Source organism: Phocoena sinus, chromosome 11 (assembly GCF_008692025.1).
Source record: "Phocoena sinus isolate mPhoSin1 chromosome 11, mPhoSin1.pri, whole genome shotgun sequence".
Classification (NCBI taxonomy): domain Eukaryota; kingdom Metazoa; phylum Chordata; class Mammalia; order Artiodactyla; family Phocoenidae; genus Phocoena; species Phocoena sinus.
This window is the reverse complement of record NC_045773.1, coordinates 84,423,003-84,441,896: the sequence shown is the minus strand read 5'-3', so window position 1 is coordinate 84,441,896 and position 18,894 is coordinate 84,423,003. Positions and strand designations below refer to the sequence as shown.

At 44.3% G+C, this 18,894-nt stretch overlaps 1 protein-coding gene across 4 annotated transcripts in view; it reads right to left on the bottom strand.

Annotated features, from left to right (window-relative positions):
• GPLD1 (glycosylphosphatidylinositol specific phospholipase D1) overlaps positions 1–18,894 on the bottom strand; it is an 85,741-nt gene that overhangs the window by 5,901 nt on the left and 60,946 nt on the right. For 3 of the 4 annotated variants that reach the window (XM_032647454.1, XM_032647455.1, XM_032647452.1), the window contains 12 exons: positions 16,803–16,868; positions 15,119–15,242; positions 12,975–13,111; positions 10,689–10,875; positions 7,498–7,608; positions 6,103–6,177; positions 5,847–6,003; positions 4,801–4,942; positions 3,876–3,981; positions 3,694–3,787; positions 1,107–1,283; positions 600–760 (listed from right to left, as the gene is read on the bottom strand). In XM_032647454.1, coding sequence (XP_032503345.1) covers positions 600–760; positions 1,107–1,283; positions 3,694–3,787; positions 3,876–3,981; positions 4,801–4,942; positions 5,847–6,003; positions 6,103–6,177; positions 7,498–7,608; positions 10,689–10,875; positions 12,975–13,111; positions 15,119–15,242; positions 16,803–16,868 — 1,537 coding nt within the window. The remainder of the gene's footprint in view (positions 1–599; positions 761–1,106; positions 1,284–3,693; positions 3,788–3,875; positions 3,982–4,800; positions 4,943–5,846; positions 6,004–6,102; positions 6,178–7,497; positions 7,609–10,688; positions 10,876–12,974; positions 13,112–15,118; positions 15,243–16,802; positions 16,869–18,894) is intronic. The other variant, XM_032647453.1, reaches the window with a different exon arrangement.

Sequence of the window (18,894 nt, the reverse complement as noted above, 5' to 3'; positions counted from 1 at the left end):
TAGCAATTAAGTTCATAGCAAAATACTAGAAGGATACACATCAAAAGGTTAACAGACGTTATCTCTGTAGAGTAGAATTCTAGGTAGATTTTAATTTTCTTTGTACTGTTTATTTTCTAATATTTTTACAATAAACTTTCACTTTTTGCAATTTAAAAAGTGATTTTTAAGTTTAAAAATAACAGCCAAGTGTTTTAGACCCAGGAAACTTAAGGAAACCCACCTGAGAAAAGGAATAAAACAAAGCAATGAAGGATGAAATAAAAAGATTGGGAGTCTTCTTGAAACTCCAATGGCCGTGGCCTGTTTTCTTCTGCCGTGGGCTCCTAACCAAGCAGTGGCCGGCTCTGACCAAGAACCAATATGACACCCCATCCAACTGCAGCTGTGGGGGGTGAACACAGCAGAACTGCCAGTAAGCAGGCAGCCTGGGCCTACAGACACAAGCAAGGGATTGTGTCCTGACCCCAGGTAAGGGGCAGGCTACCTGAGTTCAGGCAGAAATATTAAGAGTTCTGTAGTGGACATAATTTACTAAGGCATCAGCAAGTAGCCATCCTTTCCCAGGATGGTATGGAATTGTGTACAAGAACAGTTACCTTTTCTTCTGGACATGGAGCTACCCATGATTTGCATTTGCCTGTCATGTCGCCCAAGGTGACCTGTTTGCCATTATACACATAGACACGGCCATCTTCTCCCCCCATCAGTCCAGAGGTTACATCTGTGATTCTCAGTGGGGCTGCCATGATGATTTCATCTGTAAACAATGAAAACCAGCAGCAGGAAGTATCTACTCGCTGTCATTGTTGCACTACACTACTGGATCCTGACCCAACCTTCCACAAATAATATTAGTACACCTTTTACTAGGTCTGTCCTGATTTCATTCCAATGTAGTCAGAGGCTTTTGTTTTCTGTTATCATTCATTAATAATAGTTCATGTGGGTGGCTCTCGTGTCACCATGTTCAAAAAGTACTACTCTTGTACATCCAGCTCTGGTCTTGATTCATTATGAGGTTAGAGCCTAGGTGAGCCAATTAGGGGGACCCATCAATTAAGCAAAGGACTTTCTTACTGGCCCGAGACACCGTTCCTTCCTACCTAAGCCATCGTTATCCAGGTCACTCAAGTGCAGAACGCCACCAAATCGGGAGAAGCGGCGGTCTCCACTGAAGGTGCTGAGCAGAGAAGGCCGCAAGTCAGGTGGCAGTTCATACATCCGAGTGCTCCCACCTTGGTGCAAGGTCGTGGTCAGGAATGCCATCTTCGCCACGACATCTGAAATAAACCACAGTATGGTAACTGCTGTCATCACAAGGACGAAGATAGGACATAGAAGTTATCGGTTACTTTGTGTCACTGACTTTCAGGATTACTGTGAGATAGTTAAGTTTGTGAATGCCAAGGTTTTTTTTTAATATATGATCATTATAAAAGGTGTGGGAAACACCCCAAAAAAGTATAAAGAAGAAAACGTATATAAAGCATATATTTCTTTCTGGACAATGATATATCCTTACATATACATACACACATCTTAATGGGGGTTTTTGCAGATTATAAAATTCTTTTTACGCTCAGGCCATTTTTAAGTTTTTGCTTTTGTAATGAATACTATGATAAATATCCTTCCCCAGAGTTCTGAGTATTTTATGAGAACAGATTCTTAGAAGGGGCCCATAGAGCCTTGGATTTGGGGAATGGCTCTTGCCATTTTGCCAGACCTCTTTCTAGAAAAGGTATATCAATTTACATTTCACAAGCAGTGTGTCAGTTCCCATCTCACTTCAACCTTGCCATCGTTGAGTATTCTTTTTCATACTGAAAGTACTTCATAGTTTTTAATCAGCACTCTAAAATCCTCACTGAATATTCAAACTTGTATATAGTGGCCACATTTCTGACCCAGAGATCCTACTCAAACTTGCCCTGAAAGTAGATCAGATTTTTCACATTTAACTTAATCTGTCCCTAGAGCTGTGATTCCCCAACTGTACACTGAAACGCTTCAGCGAACTCACGGGGATACTGCAGGTATCTTGAACTTTTGCTGGTAACACAATGACATCTGTCGGATGCCACATGACCTACCTGCTGGAGGTGGGTCATAGTTTCAACATTAGATCCCTATGTTCCTTTCAATGATGTCACATCTTTGCAAAACTGGGATTTTATCATAATGGGTTGTTACGGTAAAATGCAGGTACCACTAGAAAATCAGTGTGGATCGAGATGAGGATAGCGGTGTCTAATCTGATTCCAGGGTTTGAGAAGTGGTACAGTACCCCAAAGGAGCTAAGCTGTTAGGACATAAACACAGCATCTGCAACCTACTGAGTCCCGCGGGGCCCCATACTGAGAAAGGCCCTGTGCTTGGCTTTATGCTCTCCTGTTAAGAAAAATGATCCAGAATTTCAGGTAACAAATTTTGTCTGGGCCCCTCAAATTATGTGGGTGAAATACAATCAAAATACAAGTAAAAATAGGAAAATCTGAGCAAGATTGGTGGATTGTATCTGTTGATAACCCAGTTGTGACACTGGTTATGGTGTGCAGATTATCATCATTGGGGAAAACTGGATAAAATGTAACATGACCTTTATTATTTCTTACAACTGCAGGTGACTTTATACTTATCTCAAAAAGCATCATTTATATATATGTATCATATATAATTAACCTGTATATTCTGTATTTTATACAATATTTGATAATGGAGAAAATTATTAAGGCAGTAAAGGGACTAAAACTAAGAAAATTTGGGAAGCTCTAATTCACAGCACTCTGAGGGCAAGAGTGCTGACCCAGAATTAGTAATGTGTGTTGCAAGAGTCTAGAAATCACTACCTAGACTCTGTAAAGAAGAAAACAACGATTCCAAAGCTAAGGCAGCAACTTTCTGTTGTAATGCTTTGTCCTTACTCATGCAAGGAAAGATTTAACCACTCCTTTGCCCAATCCACTTCTACGTATCATTCAAATATATTGTACGAAATGAAAAATAATTTCACAATGTGTAGTAAGAGTCTTAAGATTAGACCCTCTAGCAACAGGATGATGGTAGTAAATGTTGGCATGTGTGTATGGAAAAAATGTGATACAAGTATCAAAAGTAATGTTTTAGAAGGATATTTAACATGCGAACATGCTTAAGATATAAAATATTAGGTGTGAAAAAATATGTATGCATTTAAGCTTTAAAATATCTGGATAAGGGGTGATTTTTTTCTTCTATATACCTTCCTTATATTTTCACAAATTTCTATAATAAGCATAACTTACTTTTATACTCTTGGAGGGAGTAGATTTTTGTTTTGTTCTTTTAACTCGCCCATAAACCAGACAAAATAATGTTTTATTAACATACACCCTCAGAGTGGACCTGTTCCTGGTGAACTGGGTTATAAAATTTGCTCCGCCTCCAAGCTCAATGGGATAGGAGCTTTAAAAACACACCAAGTTACTTTCACGTGTGATTTTCAGCAAACCTTTGAAGTAGATATTATAAGCTGTGTTTTGCATTCAGGGAGTTTAACTTCCCCAAGGTGACCCAGCTTGCTATTAATGAGGAAAGGAAATATTCAAATGCAGGTCTGTCTGCCTCCATATCTCCTAACTTTCCCCCAATATGACTTGGTCAAGGAGCCACATGACTAAAAGGAAGCAAGTTTCATGGCGGGCGACCTACCTTGAGTCGGGGCCCCAACCAGCAGTACTTGTGTACGGGTCCCATTCATCATCACATGGCCGCTGGACAGGGAGGTACCCAGTTTCCCCATTGCCTGTGAAATAGCAGTAAGTCAATATAGTACAGCTAAGAAAACTTTCACTGTGGTGTCCACTTTCCTGGGGAGGGAGGGGCTGTCATACCTTGTCTCCAGAGATGGTAAACCGGCTTTGACAGTTTGGTGGGAAATAGCCAGATACCCGTCCAGGGCTCTGTTTCTCATCACGAGTGTGGAACAAATGGTCCAGACTGGAATGAAGCACACTGGTCTTAGCTGATGGGGCACAGGGTTCAATGCTGGCCAGGTATTGAGGTCCAAGGAAAGACAACCCACATCTTCCCCACGCATATGCCCCCCTCCCTGTATGCCCCTGGTCCCTGTGAACCTAGACATGAGCGTGGGGTGCTTTCAGAATGAATCCCAATATCAAGGCTCTCCAGATGTGAGGTTAACCATTCTACTTCCCGACTGACAAAATAGAGGGATGCCTACTGTTAAGGGCTGAATTATGTTCCCCCAAAATTCATATGTTGAAATCCTAACTGCCAGTACCTCAGAATGTGATGGCATTTGGAGATAAAGTTTTTAAAGAGGTAATCATGCTAAAATGAGGTCATTAGGGTGGGGCCCTGACCAATAGGACTAGTGTCCTTGTAAGAAGAGGGAAAGACACCAGGGATGGGGGCACACAAAAGAGGCTGTGTGAGACACAAGGAGAAGGTGGTCGTCTAGTGAGCGAAGGAGAGGCGCCCTTGAGGAAACCAACCCTGCTGACACCTTGATCTCAGATCTCTAACCTCCAAAACTATGAGACCATCAATTCGTGCTGCTTAAACCACACAGCCTATGGTACTTTGTATGGCAGCCCTGGCAAACTAACACACCCATCTCTCTTTTAAACGTCTAAAAAGGAACATTTGCAACCTTGCCCCAGAGCCTTAGCGTTTCCTTGAAGGGTAAGAATTTCTTAGCTGCTTCCTCTGAACCCCACACTCAATGGGCTCCCACGGCTACAGGCACCTGCCCCTCGTGCTCACTGGTCCCTGGGCCCCAACATCAGTGCTCACCTACTGGCATTCTTCCAGGTCGGGCTCCCAGCCAACAGCAAAGTCCTGTTGTTGACACTGACACCATGAAGGGAGTATCCTAACCAGGCGAAGTCCTCCTCGCCTCGCACCATCCAGTTGGCCGCCTCCACATTCAGCTCTTCTACACAAGACAACCAGTGCCTTTTACTTTATGTGGAAAGACTACCAGAATGGAAAGAGTGGGCCCCTTTTGTAGGACAATGAGAAATGGGTTCACTGGGCTGAGTTTTTGCCACAACTCATGTGCCCCCTTGCTGTCCCCAGGGTCCCAATGTCAGAAATGGAACTCACGCTTCATATAAGCAATGCATTTCTAGAGCTCACTTCTGTGGAGTAGAGGATGCTATTTAAAAAGAGGGCCTGGGGCTTCCCTGGTGGCGCAGTGGTTGAGAGTCCGCCTGCTGATGCAGGGGACGCGGGTTTGTGCCCCTGTCCGGGAGGATCCCACATGCCACGGAGCGGCTGAGCCCGTGAGCCATGGCCGCTGGGCCTGCGCGTCTGGAGCCTGTGCTCCGCGACGGGAGAGGCTACGGCAGTGAGAGGCCCGCGTACCGCAAAAATAAATAAATACATGCATACATAAATTAAAAAAGGGGGCCTGTTAGGAGTTTCCTGGCGGTGCAGTGGTTAGGACTCTGTGCTCTCACTGCCAAGGGCCCGAGTTCAATCCCTGGCCAGGGAACTAAGATCCCACAAGCCGCACGGCAAAAAGGGCCTTTGGACAGTTAGAGCATCACTGGGATGCTTGAGTGTCTCTACTCTTCCATTCCACTGAGACACTATAAGAATAACTATCGCTCCCTCCTCTGGATCTGGACCTACACACTGGATCCCTCTATGTTTGTTCAGTGAATCTATCCATATCATTTGCCAGAACATCTGTAAGAATAAGAGTGTTAGAAAATTTAGGTGAAATGCTATGCAATGAGGAAAATAGGACAAAAACCCATATGCAAGAGAAGGCACCACAGACTAGAGCAGCGGAGGTCTCCGCCCATTCCACCCCCAGCCCCAGAAAGCACTACCTTTGTCGCTGTGGCTGGAGCCAGAATAAAACGCAGCCACAATTCCCTTCTGTTTCCCTCCACCTGGAGCAAAAGGGGAGCCAATCACCAGGTCAGGTTCACTGTCTCCATTCACATCTGCAGCCAAGAGTGTCCAGCCCAAGTTACAGTAGGTGTCCTAAAGAGGAAACAGGAAAATCCGTCTTACTCAGCCCTTGAGGCAAGTAGGATATGGCGAGTTCTAGTTTTCTGTACCTGTCAAAGGTGCTCAACATACCAGGCAAGAGATGGTGATGTTGGGGGAAGAAGGTAGTCTTCCTTGTTTGGAACCGAAGTAGATGTACACCGCACCCTAGACAAGGACAAACCACAGGGCGATCGTTAAGACTTGGTGGTGACCCGAGAACCTTAAATAATATCAAGACAAAGGTGACTGATGATGAAATAAATCACCATCAGAGCCCTGTAGGGTCAGGAGCTTAGTTACTGCCAGAAGTCAGTGTCCAGTCCTGTGTATTGGCCACGTCCATCAGACTACTAGAGCCCCCAAAGCAGAAACTGTCATTTTTATCTTTGCCTCCCCAGCGTCTTGCTCCGGATCTGCCATCCATAATTGTTCAGTGTATTTGCAGAATGACCTACTCAACTCCCCACCCCTTCAAGCCCGAGCTCAGTTTCTGGCTTTTCAACGAAGCCCTCCTCCGGCCCAGCCCATTATTTCTCTGAACACTAACACGTGTGTCAGTACTGCTTACTTGCCTTGGGATGCAGACCGTGCTGTTACTGTGTTACGAACTAGTTCTCAGTTCTCGTCTTATAACTTGCCTGTCTCCATCATTACTCCTTCTACATGCATTTATTTTCCATAGTGAACCAAGGACTGAGTACACAGTGGTGGATGAGACCAACCTCTCTCCACCCCAAAAGCTGGCCAATTGGCAACTGTGACACCACAGCGTGGGGAGCTACCAAGGTGGAGCGAGCACAGAACAACGAAGTGTCTCCTGAGCCAGGGATTAGATCACACTTCCTGCAAGAAGTGACATTTCACCCCTATGGAAAATAGGGGAGAAAGGGCTTTCCAGGTGGAGGGAGCTAGGTGAGCTCCAGTCCTAATGTGAGGGCACCTGATGGGTCTGGATGACAAATTGTTCACGGGACTAGAAACAGGGTGAGGTAGGAGAGGGAAACGAAGGGCCTTTGACTCCACTGTCACTCGCGGTGCCCGGCTATGGTGTGGAGGACTTGTGGGAGGAAAGCCCTGTGGGCCAGGACCCAGGATCTCTGCTCTCGGTAAGAAAAGAGGGAACCCGCTGGGTTCCTTGCATGAGAGGAAAGATCCAGGAAGTCACCTCCCTGCTGTGATGACAGGAAGCTATGGATTAGCTGGAATTTCTACCTTCCCTATCATTCAGCATCCCGGGGGAGGGGGGAGGGAGAGTACAGTACCCGGTGGAGAGCCACCCGTGAAGCCCAACTAAGGCCAGGGAGGCAGGAACAGGAGCTGCCAGGTAACCGGAGTCCCATCAAGGACCTGCGTGGGGGGCTGGGACCATCTCCCTACAAAAGCTCTGCCCGGCACCCCTGCTGCCTGCTTTCCTCCGGAGTCGCCGCTCAGTGTCTCCTCCCCTCCCGCCCTATCCACTACCATCACCCCCAGCAGCCTCCTTACTGTGTACGTGAGCTTCTCGGAGCCCACTGAGGGGGCTCCCACGGCCAGGTCCGGCACGCCGTCCTTGTTAAAGTCCAGCACGGCCACGGCAGAGCCGAACCGACCTGAAGGCTGAAGAGGCACCAGTTACTTCCCCTGGGCTGAGCCACAACCTCAGGAAGAGCACACCTGACTCCCTGGGGGACCCCACCCAGTATCCCAGGACTGAGGAGCAAAACTGCAGCCGCCTGTAACACACCCATGACCCGCCAGATGGGTAGCTCTGCCCTAAGGATGTTTTTGGCTCATCTGTCTGCCCCAAGGGGAAGATGAGGTGCCAGAGAGAAGAATGTCGGTTCTTAAAAGTTCTAGGTTTTCAGAAAATGGTCTGGTGTGTATCATGCCCCACGTTAAGGACCAGACTCCTCTTGGAAAGTATCCAAGATAATAATCACATAACAGTAGCTAACATCTGTCGAATACTCAGGAGGTTCTAGAGCCATGCTCTCCAGTGCGGTAGCCACTAGCTAAATGTGCCTATTACTTTTAAATTTAAATTACCTAACATTAAACCAAAAGAGTTTTTCAGTTGCACTGGCCACATTCAAATACTCAAAAGCCAAAGCACTTAGTAGCTCCCACACTGAACAGCACAGCTTTAAAGGATCTCCATCATCACTGAAAGTTCTATCGATGACAGTGCTGTAGACACTAAGCATTTCACATGGATTAACGTACATACTTTTATTACTCCTACTTTTGTGGTTTACAGATGGAAAATTCACTCCATTCAGGGACAGTTTTCTTCCAAGGTGGATTTTCTAGATCTTTCATCTCCTACTGTCTAGAGTGAGCCTAGACCTAAATATAACTCATGAGGTTCTCCTATTCTTTCACAACTTATCTAACAATGAAGAAGAGTCTTGCACAAGTGATGCTTGCCACATAACACACACGCCTCAGAACCCACATCTGTTATTTGTTGGCTAATCTCCCTATACCTGTGGCGCAATGGCATTTGAGAACACAGCCCCTTTCTACAAGGCAGGAACTTGATAAATAAGAGAGGACTGCCCCGGGACACAAGCGCATTGGGGCAGTATGGGGACCAATGAGTAGGGGTCCCTGCCAACTGAAGATGGGTTCGTTTCATCACCACTAGCTTTACCATCAAGCCCTCCTGCAGGGTAACCATCATTCCAAGAAAAGCACAGCATTCTAAAAGTAGGCAAATGCTTATCTATCCTAATCTTCCACTTTATAGACAAGGACCAGAAAGGTTAACTGCAGACCAGGGATGAGTACAGGATTCCCATCCCTAGCACATGCCTTAATCTGGCCATCTTCCAAATTATCAAAGGTCACTGGGACAAGAGAGCATGGAGCTACCTCCTTCCTCACCCCAAGTGTCTTTGAGAGAATTTCTCATACACAGGAAGCAGTTGCCTTTCTTATTCCTTGTCTACAGGAGACCAAAGGATTACACTTTACACCACAGTCTGACAGGGGAATGGCTTGGTGAAGAAAGAAGTAACAAGAATGAGTTGATTTCGGAACTTTCTCATGTGGTGTCAGAAGGTTCCAGAAAATGCTGTCCCTCTGGTACTGTGTGACCTCCTACACTGGTCATCAACTTAACACCTTTCGGACTCAAAGGCTCCTTCCATCAGAGCTTAAACTAGATTATATGGACTTCCCTGGTGGTGCAGTGGTTAAGAATCCGCCTGCTAATGCAGGGGACACAGGTTCGAGCCCTGGTCCGGGAAGATCCCACATGCCGCAGAGCAACTAAGCCCATGCACCACAACTACTGAGCCCATGTGCCACAACTACTGAAGCCTGTGTGCCTACAGCCTGTGCTCCGCAACGAGAGAAGCCTCGGCAATGAGAAGCCCGTGCACCGCAACGAAGAGTAGCCTCCACTCATCGCAACTAGAGAAAGCCCGCTCACAGCAACAAAGACCCCACGCAGCCAAGAATAAATAAATTTATTTTTTAAAAAACCTAGCTTATAAACCATTGGGCTTTTCATTATTTAAAGTATGTTCAGGTGCACCATCTTATTTTTTCACAGCATTAACTCCACAGCGAACGTATTAACGGTATGTCTGGGGCAAGAAACCATCTGACCCCAAATTCCCCTGGTGCTTGATATTTGGAGCTTGCAGTGTCACCAAAGCCCCCATACTCATCTGTGGCTGGTAGCAGGGCTCTGTCGGCCCCTCTTTATTTATTGCTCACGTAAGGACTAATACCAAACACGTCAGGGAGGAAAACCCTCCCGGTCTCTAGTGCTCCCACGAGGAATTCATGCTGTCTCCGTGCGGAACATCTGTACAGTCACTGCGGGACTCCTCTGGTGGTGAATAATGACTCAACGGAACGAAACCTGAACAGTCTGGAGTTCAGTTAATAGCAGTTTACCAGTGTTGGGCTTCCCTGGTGGCACAGTGGTTAAGAATCCGCCTGCCAGTGCAGAGGACATGGGTGCGAGCCCTGGTCCGGGAAGATCCCACATGCCGCGGAGCAACTAAGCCCGTGCGCCACAACTAATGAGCCTGCATACCACAACTACTGAAGCCCGTGTGCCTAGAGCCCGTGCTCTGCAACAAGAGAAGCCACTGCAGTGAGAAGCCTGCGCACCGCAACGAAGAGTAGCCCCTGCTCGCTGCAACTCGAGAAAGCCCGTGCGCAGCAACGAAGACCCAATGCAGCCAAAAATAAATAATTTTTTTTTAAAAATAGCAAGTTACCAGTGTTGGTCTCTTAACTTTGACAAGTATGCCATAATTACGTAAGATGTTAACACAGGGGAAACTGGGTCAAGGGTACATGGGAACTCTCTGTACTGTCTTTACAACTTTTCTGTGAATCTAAAATTCTTACAAGACAAACTATTTATATTAAAAGAAACACACCAAACGAGGTTTTATATTATCAAGGTATCACATTCTGATTGGCTACTCAAAGCCACTAAATAGTATGGGTGTTTCTGGAAGGTATTGGACTAAACACTCAAAGTTAATGATAGAATGAGATTAATGACGTGAACATGCTTTTAAACATGAAAAGTACTACACAAATGCTGGCCACCAGCTGTTTGTTACTATCATTATTCTTGCTATTGGTCATTCATCCTGGAAGAGTTTGCCGGGAAATGCGGGCAGTGGCTTATTGACACTAAAAGGGAAAATATGAGATGGGGGCCTCACCTGGAAACCCTCCAGGATCCCATGGGCCTCCTTGTCTAGGTCCAGGTCGACGAGGGGCAAGCCCAGGTCACTGCCATAGATGAGGTACACGCGCCCCACATGGATGTGGCCGGGGCAGCTGTAGCCCGGGGCGCCCATCACCAGGTCACCGTGCCCATCCTGGTTGAGGTCAGCCGAGGTCATTGCCCTGTAGGGAAGAAGAGGGAGCCCACTGCAGTGTCTACTGAGAGCTATGAGTAAAACGGTCTTCTGCTCCTTTCCTTTCTGGATTCTAGAATTTTACTTCCTCTCATGGATTTTTCCATCCTGTATGACTGTTGTGAATATTCACCTCTGAGGTTATATTGTGTGTGTGATTCAGCCTTGTTCTCCGGCAGAAAAAATAACAACAAAACTGGACAAATCAAGGCCTCTGCGCATTTCTGGACCACATAACCTGAACACATAAAAAGCATCCTCACAAAAGCACCTTGTCCTACATGCAAAACCCAGAGCAGCCAAAGCACAATCCCAGGCTCCACCTGAGAACAGAGAGGAAATTCCCCATCAGCCAATCGCACAGGTTACTTTACAATCGGCTCAACTCACTTCAACTTGTTACCTGATCAAAGACAAGTTTGTGGTAAGTAGACCATTTTACTTCTACCATAGCTACATAGGGTGGCTTATATTGGAAAAAATTCAATGCCTAACAGGTTTAGTGGATGTTTCTAAATGAGAGCCCATGACCTACCAGTTACAGAGTTGGCCAAACTGAGTCAATGGTTCAAACGTCTCTGGCGGGGCTGGAATGACCAAAAGTCATTTATTTATTCTGGTTCTGACTACCGCCTAAGAATAAATAGCAGAACAGAGGAAAAAGAGAAGAGCAGTTTCTAACGGGTGTGACGCCTGGTGAACCGGGTCAGATGCACACCGTGGAGACACTGCTGGTCTCTGCACTCCCGAGGCTGGACTCTGGCCAGTAATGGCCCCCAGGAAGGACCTCTGTGCTGCCCCCCCACTCCCCCGCCCCATGTGGCAGACAGCCCAGCAGGAGGCCCTCATTTGGATTTTCAGGAAGGCAGCCAAGAAGAGCTATTCATTATTCACAAATGAATGGCCAGTAAAGACAGCATTCACCCCCCATTCCTTGTGCTGGAGCTGAATGCATTAGCGGCCTGAAGAGGAAGGGCTGTCAGTATATTGTTCCAAGGGAAATGCAATGTTATTTGGATTTAAAAAGTGTGGTTTAAAAAAAGCGGTTTCACAAAAACCTCCAAAAAATAGTCACTTTTATATCCTTGGGCTCAGTTTGGTTGTGAAACTGAGTCCCCCTAAAACCAAGTTCCCTTACTGAGTTTATGATTAATCTTTCTATCCAAAACTTTATTCCCTTTCTTGTCCCCTCTGACCTCAATCCTTTGCTAACTGAACACTAATCAACCAGAGTCAGATGACTAAAACAGCTGCTGTCGATAACATCGTTAATGTACTAAAATGGCTGTTGTAGATATAATTAAGGTTGTTAATTATATAAACAAACTCAGGTTGTTTCTCCAGGCCAAGCGAGCTACCAAATCCCCGAGCCATGGACCACCTGGCCAGAGAATCATAAACCGAAACATCCTGACCCCTGAAAGTATGATTAAGAAATGTCACAAGATGATGACTGATCCCAGCTTCACTGGTCTCCCCCTTTAAAAACACCCCTAACTCGAAGACCAAATTGGAGTGGACCTGAGGCTTGTCTCCAACTCCCTTGCTTGGGGCCCTGCAATAAATGCTGTACTTTCCTTCACCGCAGCTCGGTATAAGTAGATTGGCTTTGCTGTGCATCGGGCGAGGGGACTCGATTTCAGTTTGGTAACAGTTGATCTTTAAAATCAGAGGAATCCCTAACATTCTCTTTATAAAATTATTGTGGTGTGCTAGGCTTTTGCCTTATGAAGTTATAGTAGTCCAGTCACCATAATAGCTACCTGCTTTTATCTTTCTAATGTCATTAGATGCCAAGATATCTGTAATAATCTATCTCCGAAAACATTGAAGCTTCACAAATATTCTATAAAGTAATAGTTTATTGTTGTGGTTATTTAATAAAGTAAAAGTTGTTTGTATTTAAACATATTTTTGACCAATTTTAAGGAGATAATTTTATCTTTACCAGAACTTAACCACAAAATTACTGTTTTTGTTGATGAATTGATTGGAAAATAAAGTGCTAACAGGCACCATTTAAAACATTTGTGAATGACTGCTTGAAATTAATACTGATGAAAATGAATTAGATAAACTCATACGTACCAACCAAGCCTTGTGTAGGGAAATGACAAGTAGTAAGATGCTGAGGGGCTAGAAACATGCGTCAGTGGCAGAGAGCTGCCAGTAAACATTTCCTGTATGCTCCTCTCCAAAGACTGGTACATGAAAGATAAGGAATCCTGAAATAAAATGATTACAGACAGAAGAAGACACAGCATAATCAACAAAGCTACCGTTTCCTGACAAAAGCATTAGACTTTAGGAAACAAGTTTTTACAAGTGCTGAAAAAAAACTTATCGATTCCTATCAACAAGTAAGACGACTTAAGACTGGCAATTAGGAGAGTGAAATCACACCCCCAGTGTGTGCTCACAGATGGGAGTTATAGCCCTAGAGGTCAGGGCCATCACGGAAAGAAAGAGTCAGCTGGGATTAACCTAAACCAAGTCAGGATGGTCTATTAATTTGCAGAATGTAACTGAACAAAATAATTGTTACGAACTAAACTTTTTTTAAAGATAAGTCCATTCAAATCTAGAACTGTAATTATATTTGTATATATATATATATATATATATATATATATATATCCTTCTTTCCCCCACCCCCAAAAAAATGAACTGAAATACCACCAGGAATGCTAGAAACTCTCCCAACCACCCTCAAATTGAGAGGCTGCTGGATTTGCTCTGAGTCCCAAGAAACCGGGCAGGCACGAGTGGTCACGTGTGGAGTGCTGGAAGCTGTATGCGAGAGAAATGAGGGGACAACAAGCCCCTCAGCTTGGGATGCTGAATTGTTCTTAGCGTGGTTACTGCAGAGACACAAATACAAACTGCAGTGGCCCTGAACAACCTGGCCAGGCACCAGATCCATGCAAGTTCAGGGAACACAACTCGAAATCCACCCAGGGGTAACATAAGACCAAACAAGAATTCCCGGGCCTGCCCCAGAGCAGAATCAGCTCAGAGCCATGGGACAGCCCTGGACAGCTCAGGCTCCAGAGAAGTGCCCGTTAAGGGCCCTGCAGGAAAGGACTGTGCCTTCCGTTTCTCCAGTCTAACTGGCAGGCCATCCACAGATTACTCATCTGCTGCCCAGCTCTGGTATCCTCATTCATCCAGGAAGCACCATGCCAGGTACCACCCAGGCCTTGGGAGTATAAAGTCCTTCTCTTACACAGTTTTCCCTTTGCAAAGGAGACTGATCTACATAATTGCAAGACCAAATGAGAGTTGTTTTGACAGAGCTTCCCAGGTCTAGGTGTGGGTACATAATTTGTAGAACTCATTGCAAAGTGAAAATGCAAATTTCTTTGTTCCCAAGTTATTAAGAATTTTAAAGCAATGACAGCAGAGCATTAAACCAAGTGAGGCGGCCTTCTGTGTGACTATGCAGGCTGCAGACCTGTGAAGCAGGCCTTGCCCGGGCCCTCGACCAGCTCACAATGTCGTCTAAACCCTTCTCCCTTCCCAACTCTCGCAAGTACCTTGTATCCCTTATCTTGTGTTCCAGGCAAACAAGACTACTCAGATGTCCAAACATCGTGAAACTTTCCCAACCCACTACCAGAAATACATGCTCACTGATGAAAAACCATCTAGTATTCAAGGCCTAACTCAAATGCCACCTCCTCCATGAAGCCTCCTCTGATAGTAGGGATATAATTTTTTATCTTCATGAGAGTCTATGTACCCACCCCCACCCCCAACCATAGGATTTGTTGCATCCTACTCACAAATGGTTATTTTTGTATTTATCACCCCTATTAGACTGAAATTTTCTAAATGTCAGAGGCTATTTCCCCTTCATCTTCTATCTCCATGGTGGAATGACACTTAAGATGATCTCATGGAGGAACTTCATATGCAGTGGTGCCCCCTTGGTGTCGGGCCTTGCACAGTGAGCCTACAATATTGCTGACACACTTTGCCTAAGGACAGAGCAGAACTGGCCCCACGGCCACCTTGGGCTCCACCTGGCTTGCCAAAGGCCACTGAGGTCCAGACTCTCATCATGGGATATTTCTGGAACAAGCCAGACTTGGAGGCCAAGGATACTTGCGAGCCTGGCTCATGCCCAGGTGACTTTCAATGAACGATTAAACAACCAGCGACTCTACAAAACGCGGTATCACAGGAAGCGGCAGGTGCCTGTCTCTCCATTACAAGCCAAAAATTCTTACCACAGTCCAGGAATCCACACTAAAGAACACTCCTCGTTTGGTATAGTTTATATTTTTTCCAATATCTTTAGTTAGGGCTGCAGTCACGTTTCTATGAAAATCATTTTTCTGTACTTTTGAGCTGCTGGAAAGAGAGAAGAATAAACTGGTTAAGACTGAGGAAATAGCAACTCCCCCTGAATAACTGAGTTGAAAACTATAGTTAAGTTAATCACAGGTTAAAAGGCCATAAAATTTTAGCATCTGCAAGTTGAAGGAACAGCAACACAAAAAAATTTTTAGAAAACCTTTTATAGGAGATTCCACATCTTTTAATTTCCAAGGTTGAAAAAGCCTGTCCTTACAAAAGTAAGTTCTATAGGCGTATAAGTTTGAATTCCTTCCAGATTAAAAAAAAAAAAAAATCGAAAGTCAACATTTCATACAAATGGCTAAGAAAAGGTCATAGCTGTTCGGGAAACCAGTATGCAGGTGGACTGATTTATCCTTAAAGACATGCAAGAATTAATTATACAATAAAAGTACATTTGCAAATTCATATGTTTTAACCAGTCTACCAATCAGATGCCTAAAGAAGCCAGACAGGTTTCAGAGACGCTTACAGTGGAAGCTGGGCAACAAATGAACAAAGGGGGTCTGCATAAGATACCAGCCAGTGTAGGGATCCCGACAATCTAGAGCTTGCAAACCCAGCCTAAAGGCGTTCAATTTAATTAAAACAAAACAAAACTTACCTAATTCACATAAATTAAAAAGTGAGGGCTTACCTGAACACTTTTTGCACATTTTCAATTCTTTGGAAGCTCCGAACTCTCTCTCACCTTAGCATCTTTTATTGCAATGCCCTCTTTTTGAGTATCGGACACTTGCTCACCCTAAATATCTTGGTTGAAGCATCAGTTCTTCACAGGAAGTCTCCTGTGACTGAGTTAGGACACTCTGTGGTACATCCTGAGCACCCAACACTTGTCCTTCCTAATACTCAAGGGTATTTACAGCACCCATCCACCCGCCATCCTCTGAGAGCAGAGACTGTTTCTGTCTTGTTCACAATGAGGTCTCTAAATGCCTGAACTAGTTCCTGGCACATAATGATGAGGAAATATTATTTTATAATTTGTACTGTTTTATTGTATTATTAGTAATAATATTTATTAGGATTAATATAGTTATTAAATGCATGAATGAATGGTTGGTGGTTGGTACCTGAGTCCAGCAGGGAACACCACCCCTTAGAATACAAAGCAGATCCTCTGGCCCTCTTCCTCAGAAACTAACTGAGAGGACTTCTCCCCACCCTGTCTTGTTGATAATTACTTTTTCAGGGTGGAATTTGGCCAAACTTTATGAATAATAACAATAATGATGGTAATAATAACTATTAACTATCATTTACCAGTTAATGAGCAACTTACTAACGTGCTAATTGCTTTACATCCATTCTCGCACATAATCCATAAAAATAATTCTGGGAGTATGGATATGTATTTATTCCAGTTTGCCAAAGGAGAAAGCTGCAGCTCAAAAATTAATTAGGCAACTTGTTTAAAAATCACACAGCTGTAAATGGCAGCCCTGGAATTTGAACCTCTGTCTACAAAGCCCATGCTTTCAGAGTCTACTGAGCACCCCTCTGAGAGAGTGAGATGTTCTTTTTCTATGAGCCATTTTGGAATCCACTTACCCGTGGGTATTGTTTTGCTGGCTGCCACATGCGATAAACAGAGGGTTCTCAGGTAGGTTGCAGTTACTGGGGAAATAGTCAAATGAGTTAGGCAGTTTTCTACCTTCCTTTCAAGCATGAATTTTTCTGAGAATCAGTGTAACATTTCAAACCACTTCCAAAAGTCTTCATGCAGAGGTTTTATAACTTAGCCAGGCAGGACTGGTAAAGGGCCTGAGCCCTACTTAATGAGGGTGGATAAGCAGGTGCTACTACAGTAACATAGGCAGCGCCACACGGCTGGTCACTCTAGACTCACAGCCTTCCCCTTCCCTCCCGATTCCACCTGCTGAGTTCTCCCTGCTGACGTGAACCATCTCAGAGTTAGAGACTGAAAGAAACTGATTCCCAACTGTGCCACCTTTTGCCCATCTATGCTCAATGTTTTAATTTCTCATTCTCATTCCTTTAAAAACAAAAACTTATAAACTAATAATTAAATAGGTAACTAAGTATCCCTTTCTACAAGTGAAAAGGTTGCTGATAGAATGTAAGAGGTGAACTTTCTCCCTAACACTGAACAGAAGCACTAAAGGAGTGGGTATTACACTGTAAGAGTCTCTTCCAGAATGAAGACTCTTCTGAAGGAGAGGAAGCTTTGGAGGTCACTGAGGGAGTTTCAGGGCAGTTATGAAGGAAGTATGAGCCTGGGGCAAAAGGACTGGTTGCTGGAAAAGGAATTCAGAAAAGAGCTGAAGGCAAACTTTTCCCCTCAAAATCTTTCTTAGGGCCAGCTTTAAGCTGAGGAAAAGGTTTTCCTCAAATTCTCTTTTCTGCACCACCGGGATTTAGACGGCAGCCTTACAAGGTTAGCACTACAATTACAAATACTTTTTGAGTTAAGTAGAGTTCTGGCTGGGAACGTAACTACCGTTATTTCACTGTTTCTTTAGGAAGATATACTATGAGTTTCAAGTAACACAAATTTGTTTGGAACATCACGTATCAGTAAGTTAAGAAGTAGTTATAATGTGAAAATACATATGCTTTTCTTTCTGTCATGAGTTTGCGTTGTCTTTCTTTGGAGCTTTCTCCAAATTTCCCATAGAGTTGCATAAATTCTGATGAATCTTTCTTTGCAAATGTCTGTAAAGATACAATCAATTCATGGAATTTTCTGCCTTGATAAATTAAGACAGATCAAGAGACAAGAAATCTGTTTTTTCTCAGTTATCTCCTCCTAATTAAAGAATAAGGTCCAGCTACAGAACTTTCCTTAGCTATGCTGGACAACTGAGCCAAAGACAAACACCAAAATTGTTTTTCCAATTTAGGGATCAATACACTTGGACTTTATAAAACAAATAAATGTAGGTCATTCACTCTAACATGGCCATGTGTTATGAATCCCTCCAATACAAACTTAACTTTTTTCTAACACTACTACTAGTAGCCCACATTTATCAAGTGCTTACTGTAGGCTAAACCCTTTACATGAGTGATCTCATTTACTCCTCACAAGGCCCTATGAGAAAGATAGAATTATTACTGCCTACACTTCACGCACGAGGAAACTGAGACTTGGGGAGATTTAACAATTTGCTTGGGATAGGTCAATAGAGAGTGACACGTCTCTTAAATTCCAAAGTTCATCCTCTCTACAACACACATGGACTGAAACACCCACAGCCATAAAAGAGCTTGGGGATTTCAATGAAGGTTAATTTTCACTATTAAAAGTGCTATTTATATTGGATGGTTTCCATCTGCCACACTGTTACTTGCCGAGTCTTAAAAGCAAGGCTAAGGTTGAATTTATCAAAGGGAATTTTGTTTCAAATCAACACAATATATATAATTGTGTTGTATATACATACACACACATATATATATATGTTGTGTACATAATATAAAACATAATATATAATTATGGTTAACATTCTTTGAATACTAGCAGATGTTTTTTTTTTTTTTTTTTTTTTGCAGTACGCGGGCCTCTCACTGCTGTGGCCTCTCCCGTTGCGGAGCACAGGCTCCGGACGCGCAGGCTCAGCGGCCATGGCTCACGGGCCCAGCCGCTCCGCGGCACGTGGGATCCTCCCGGACCGGGGCA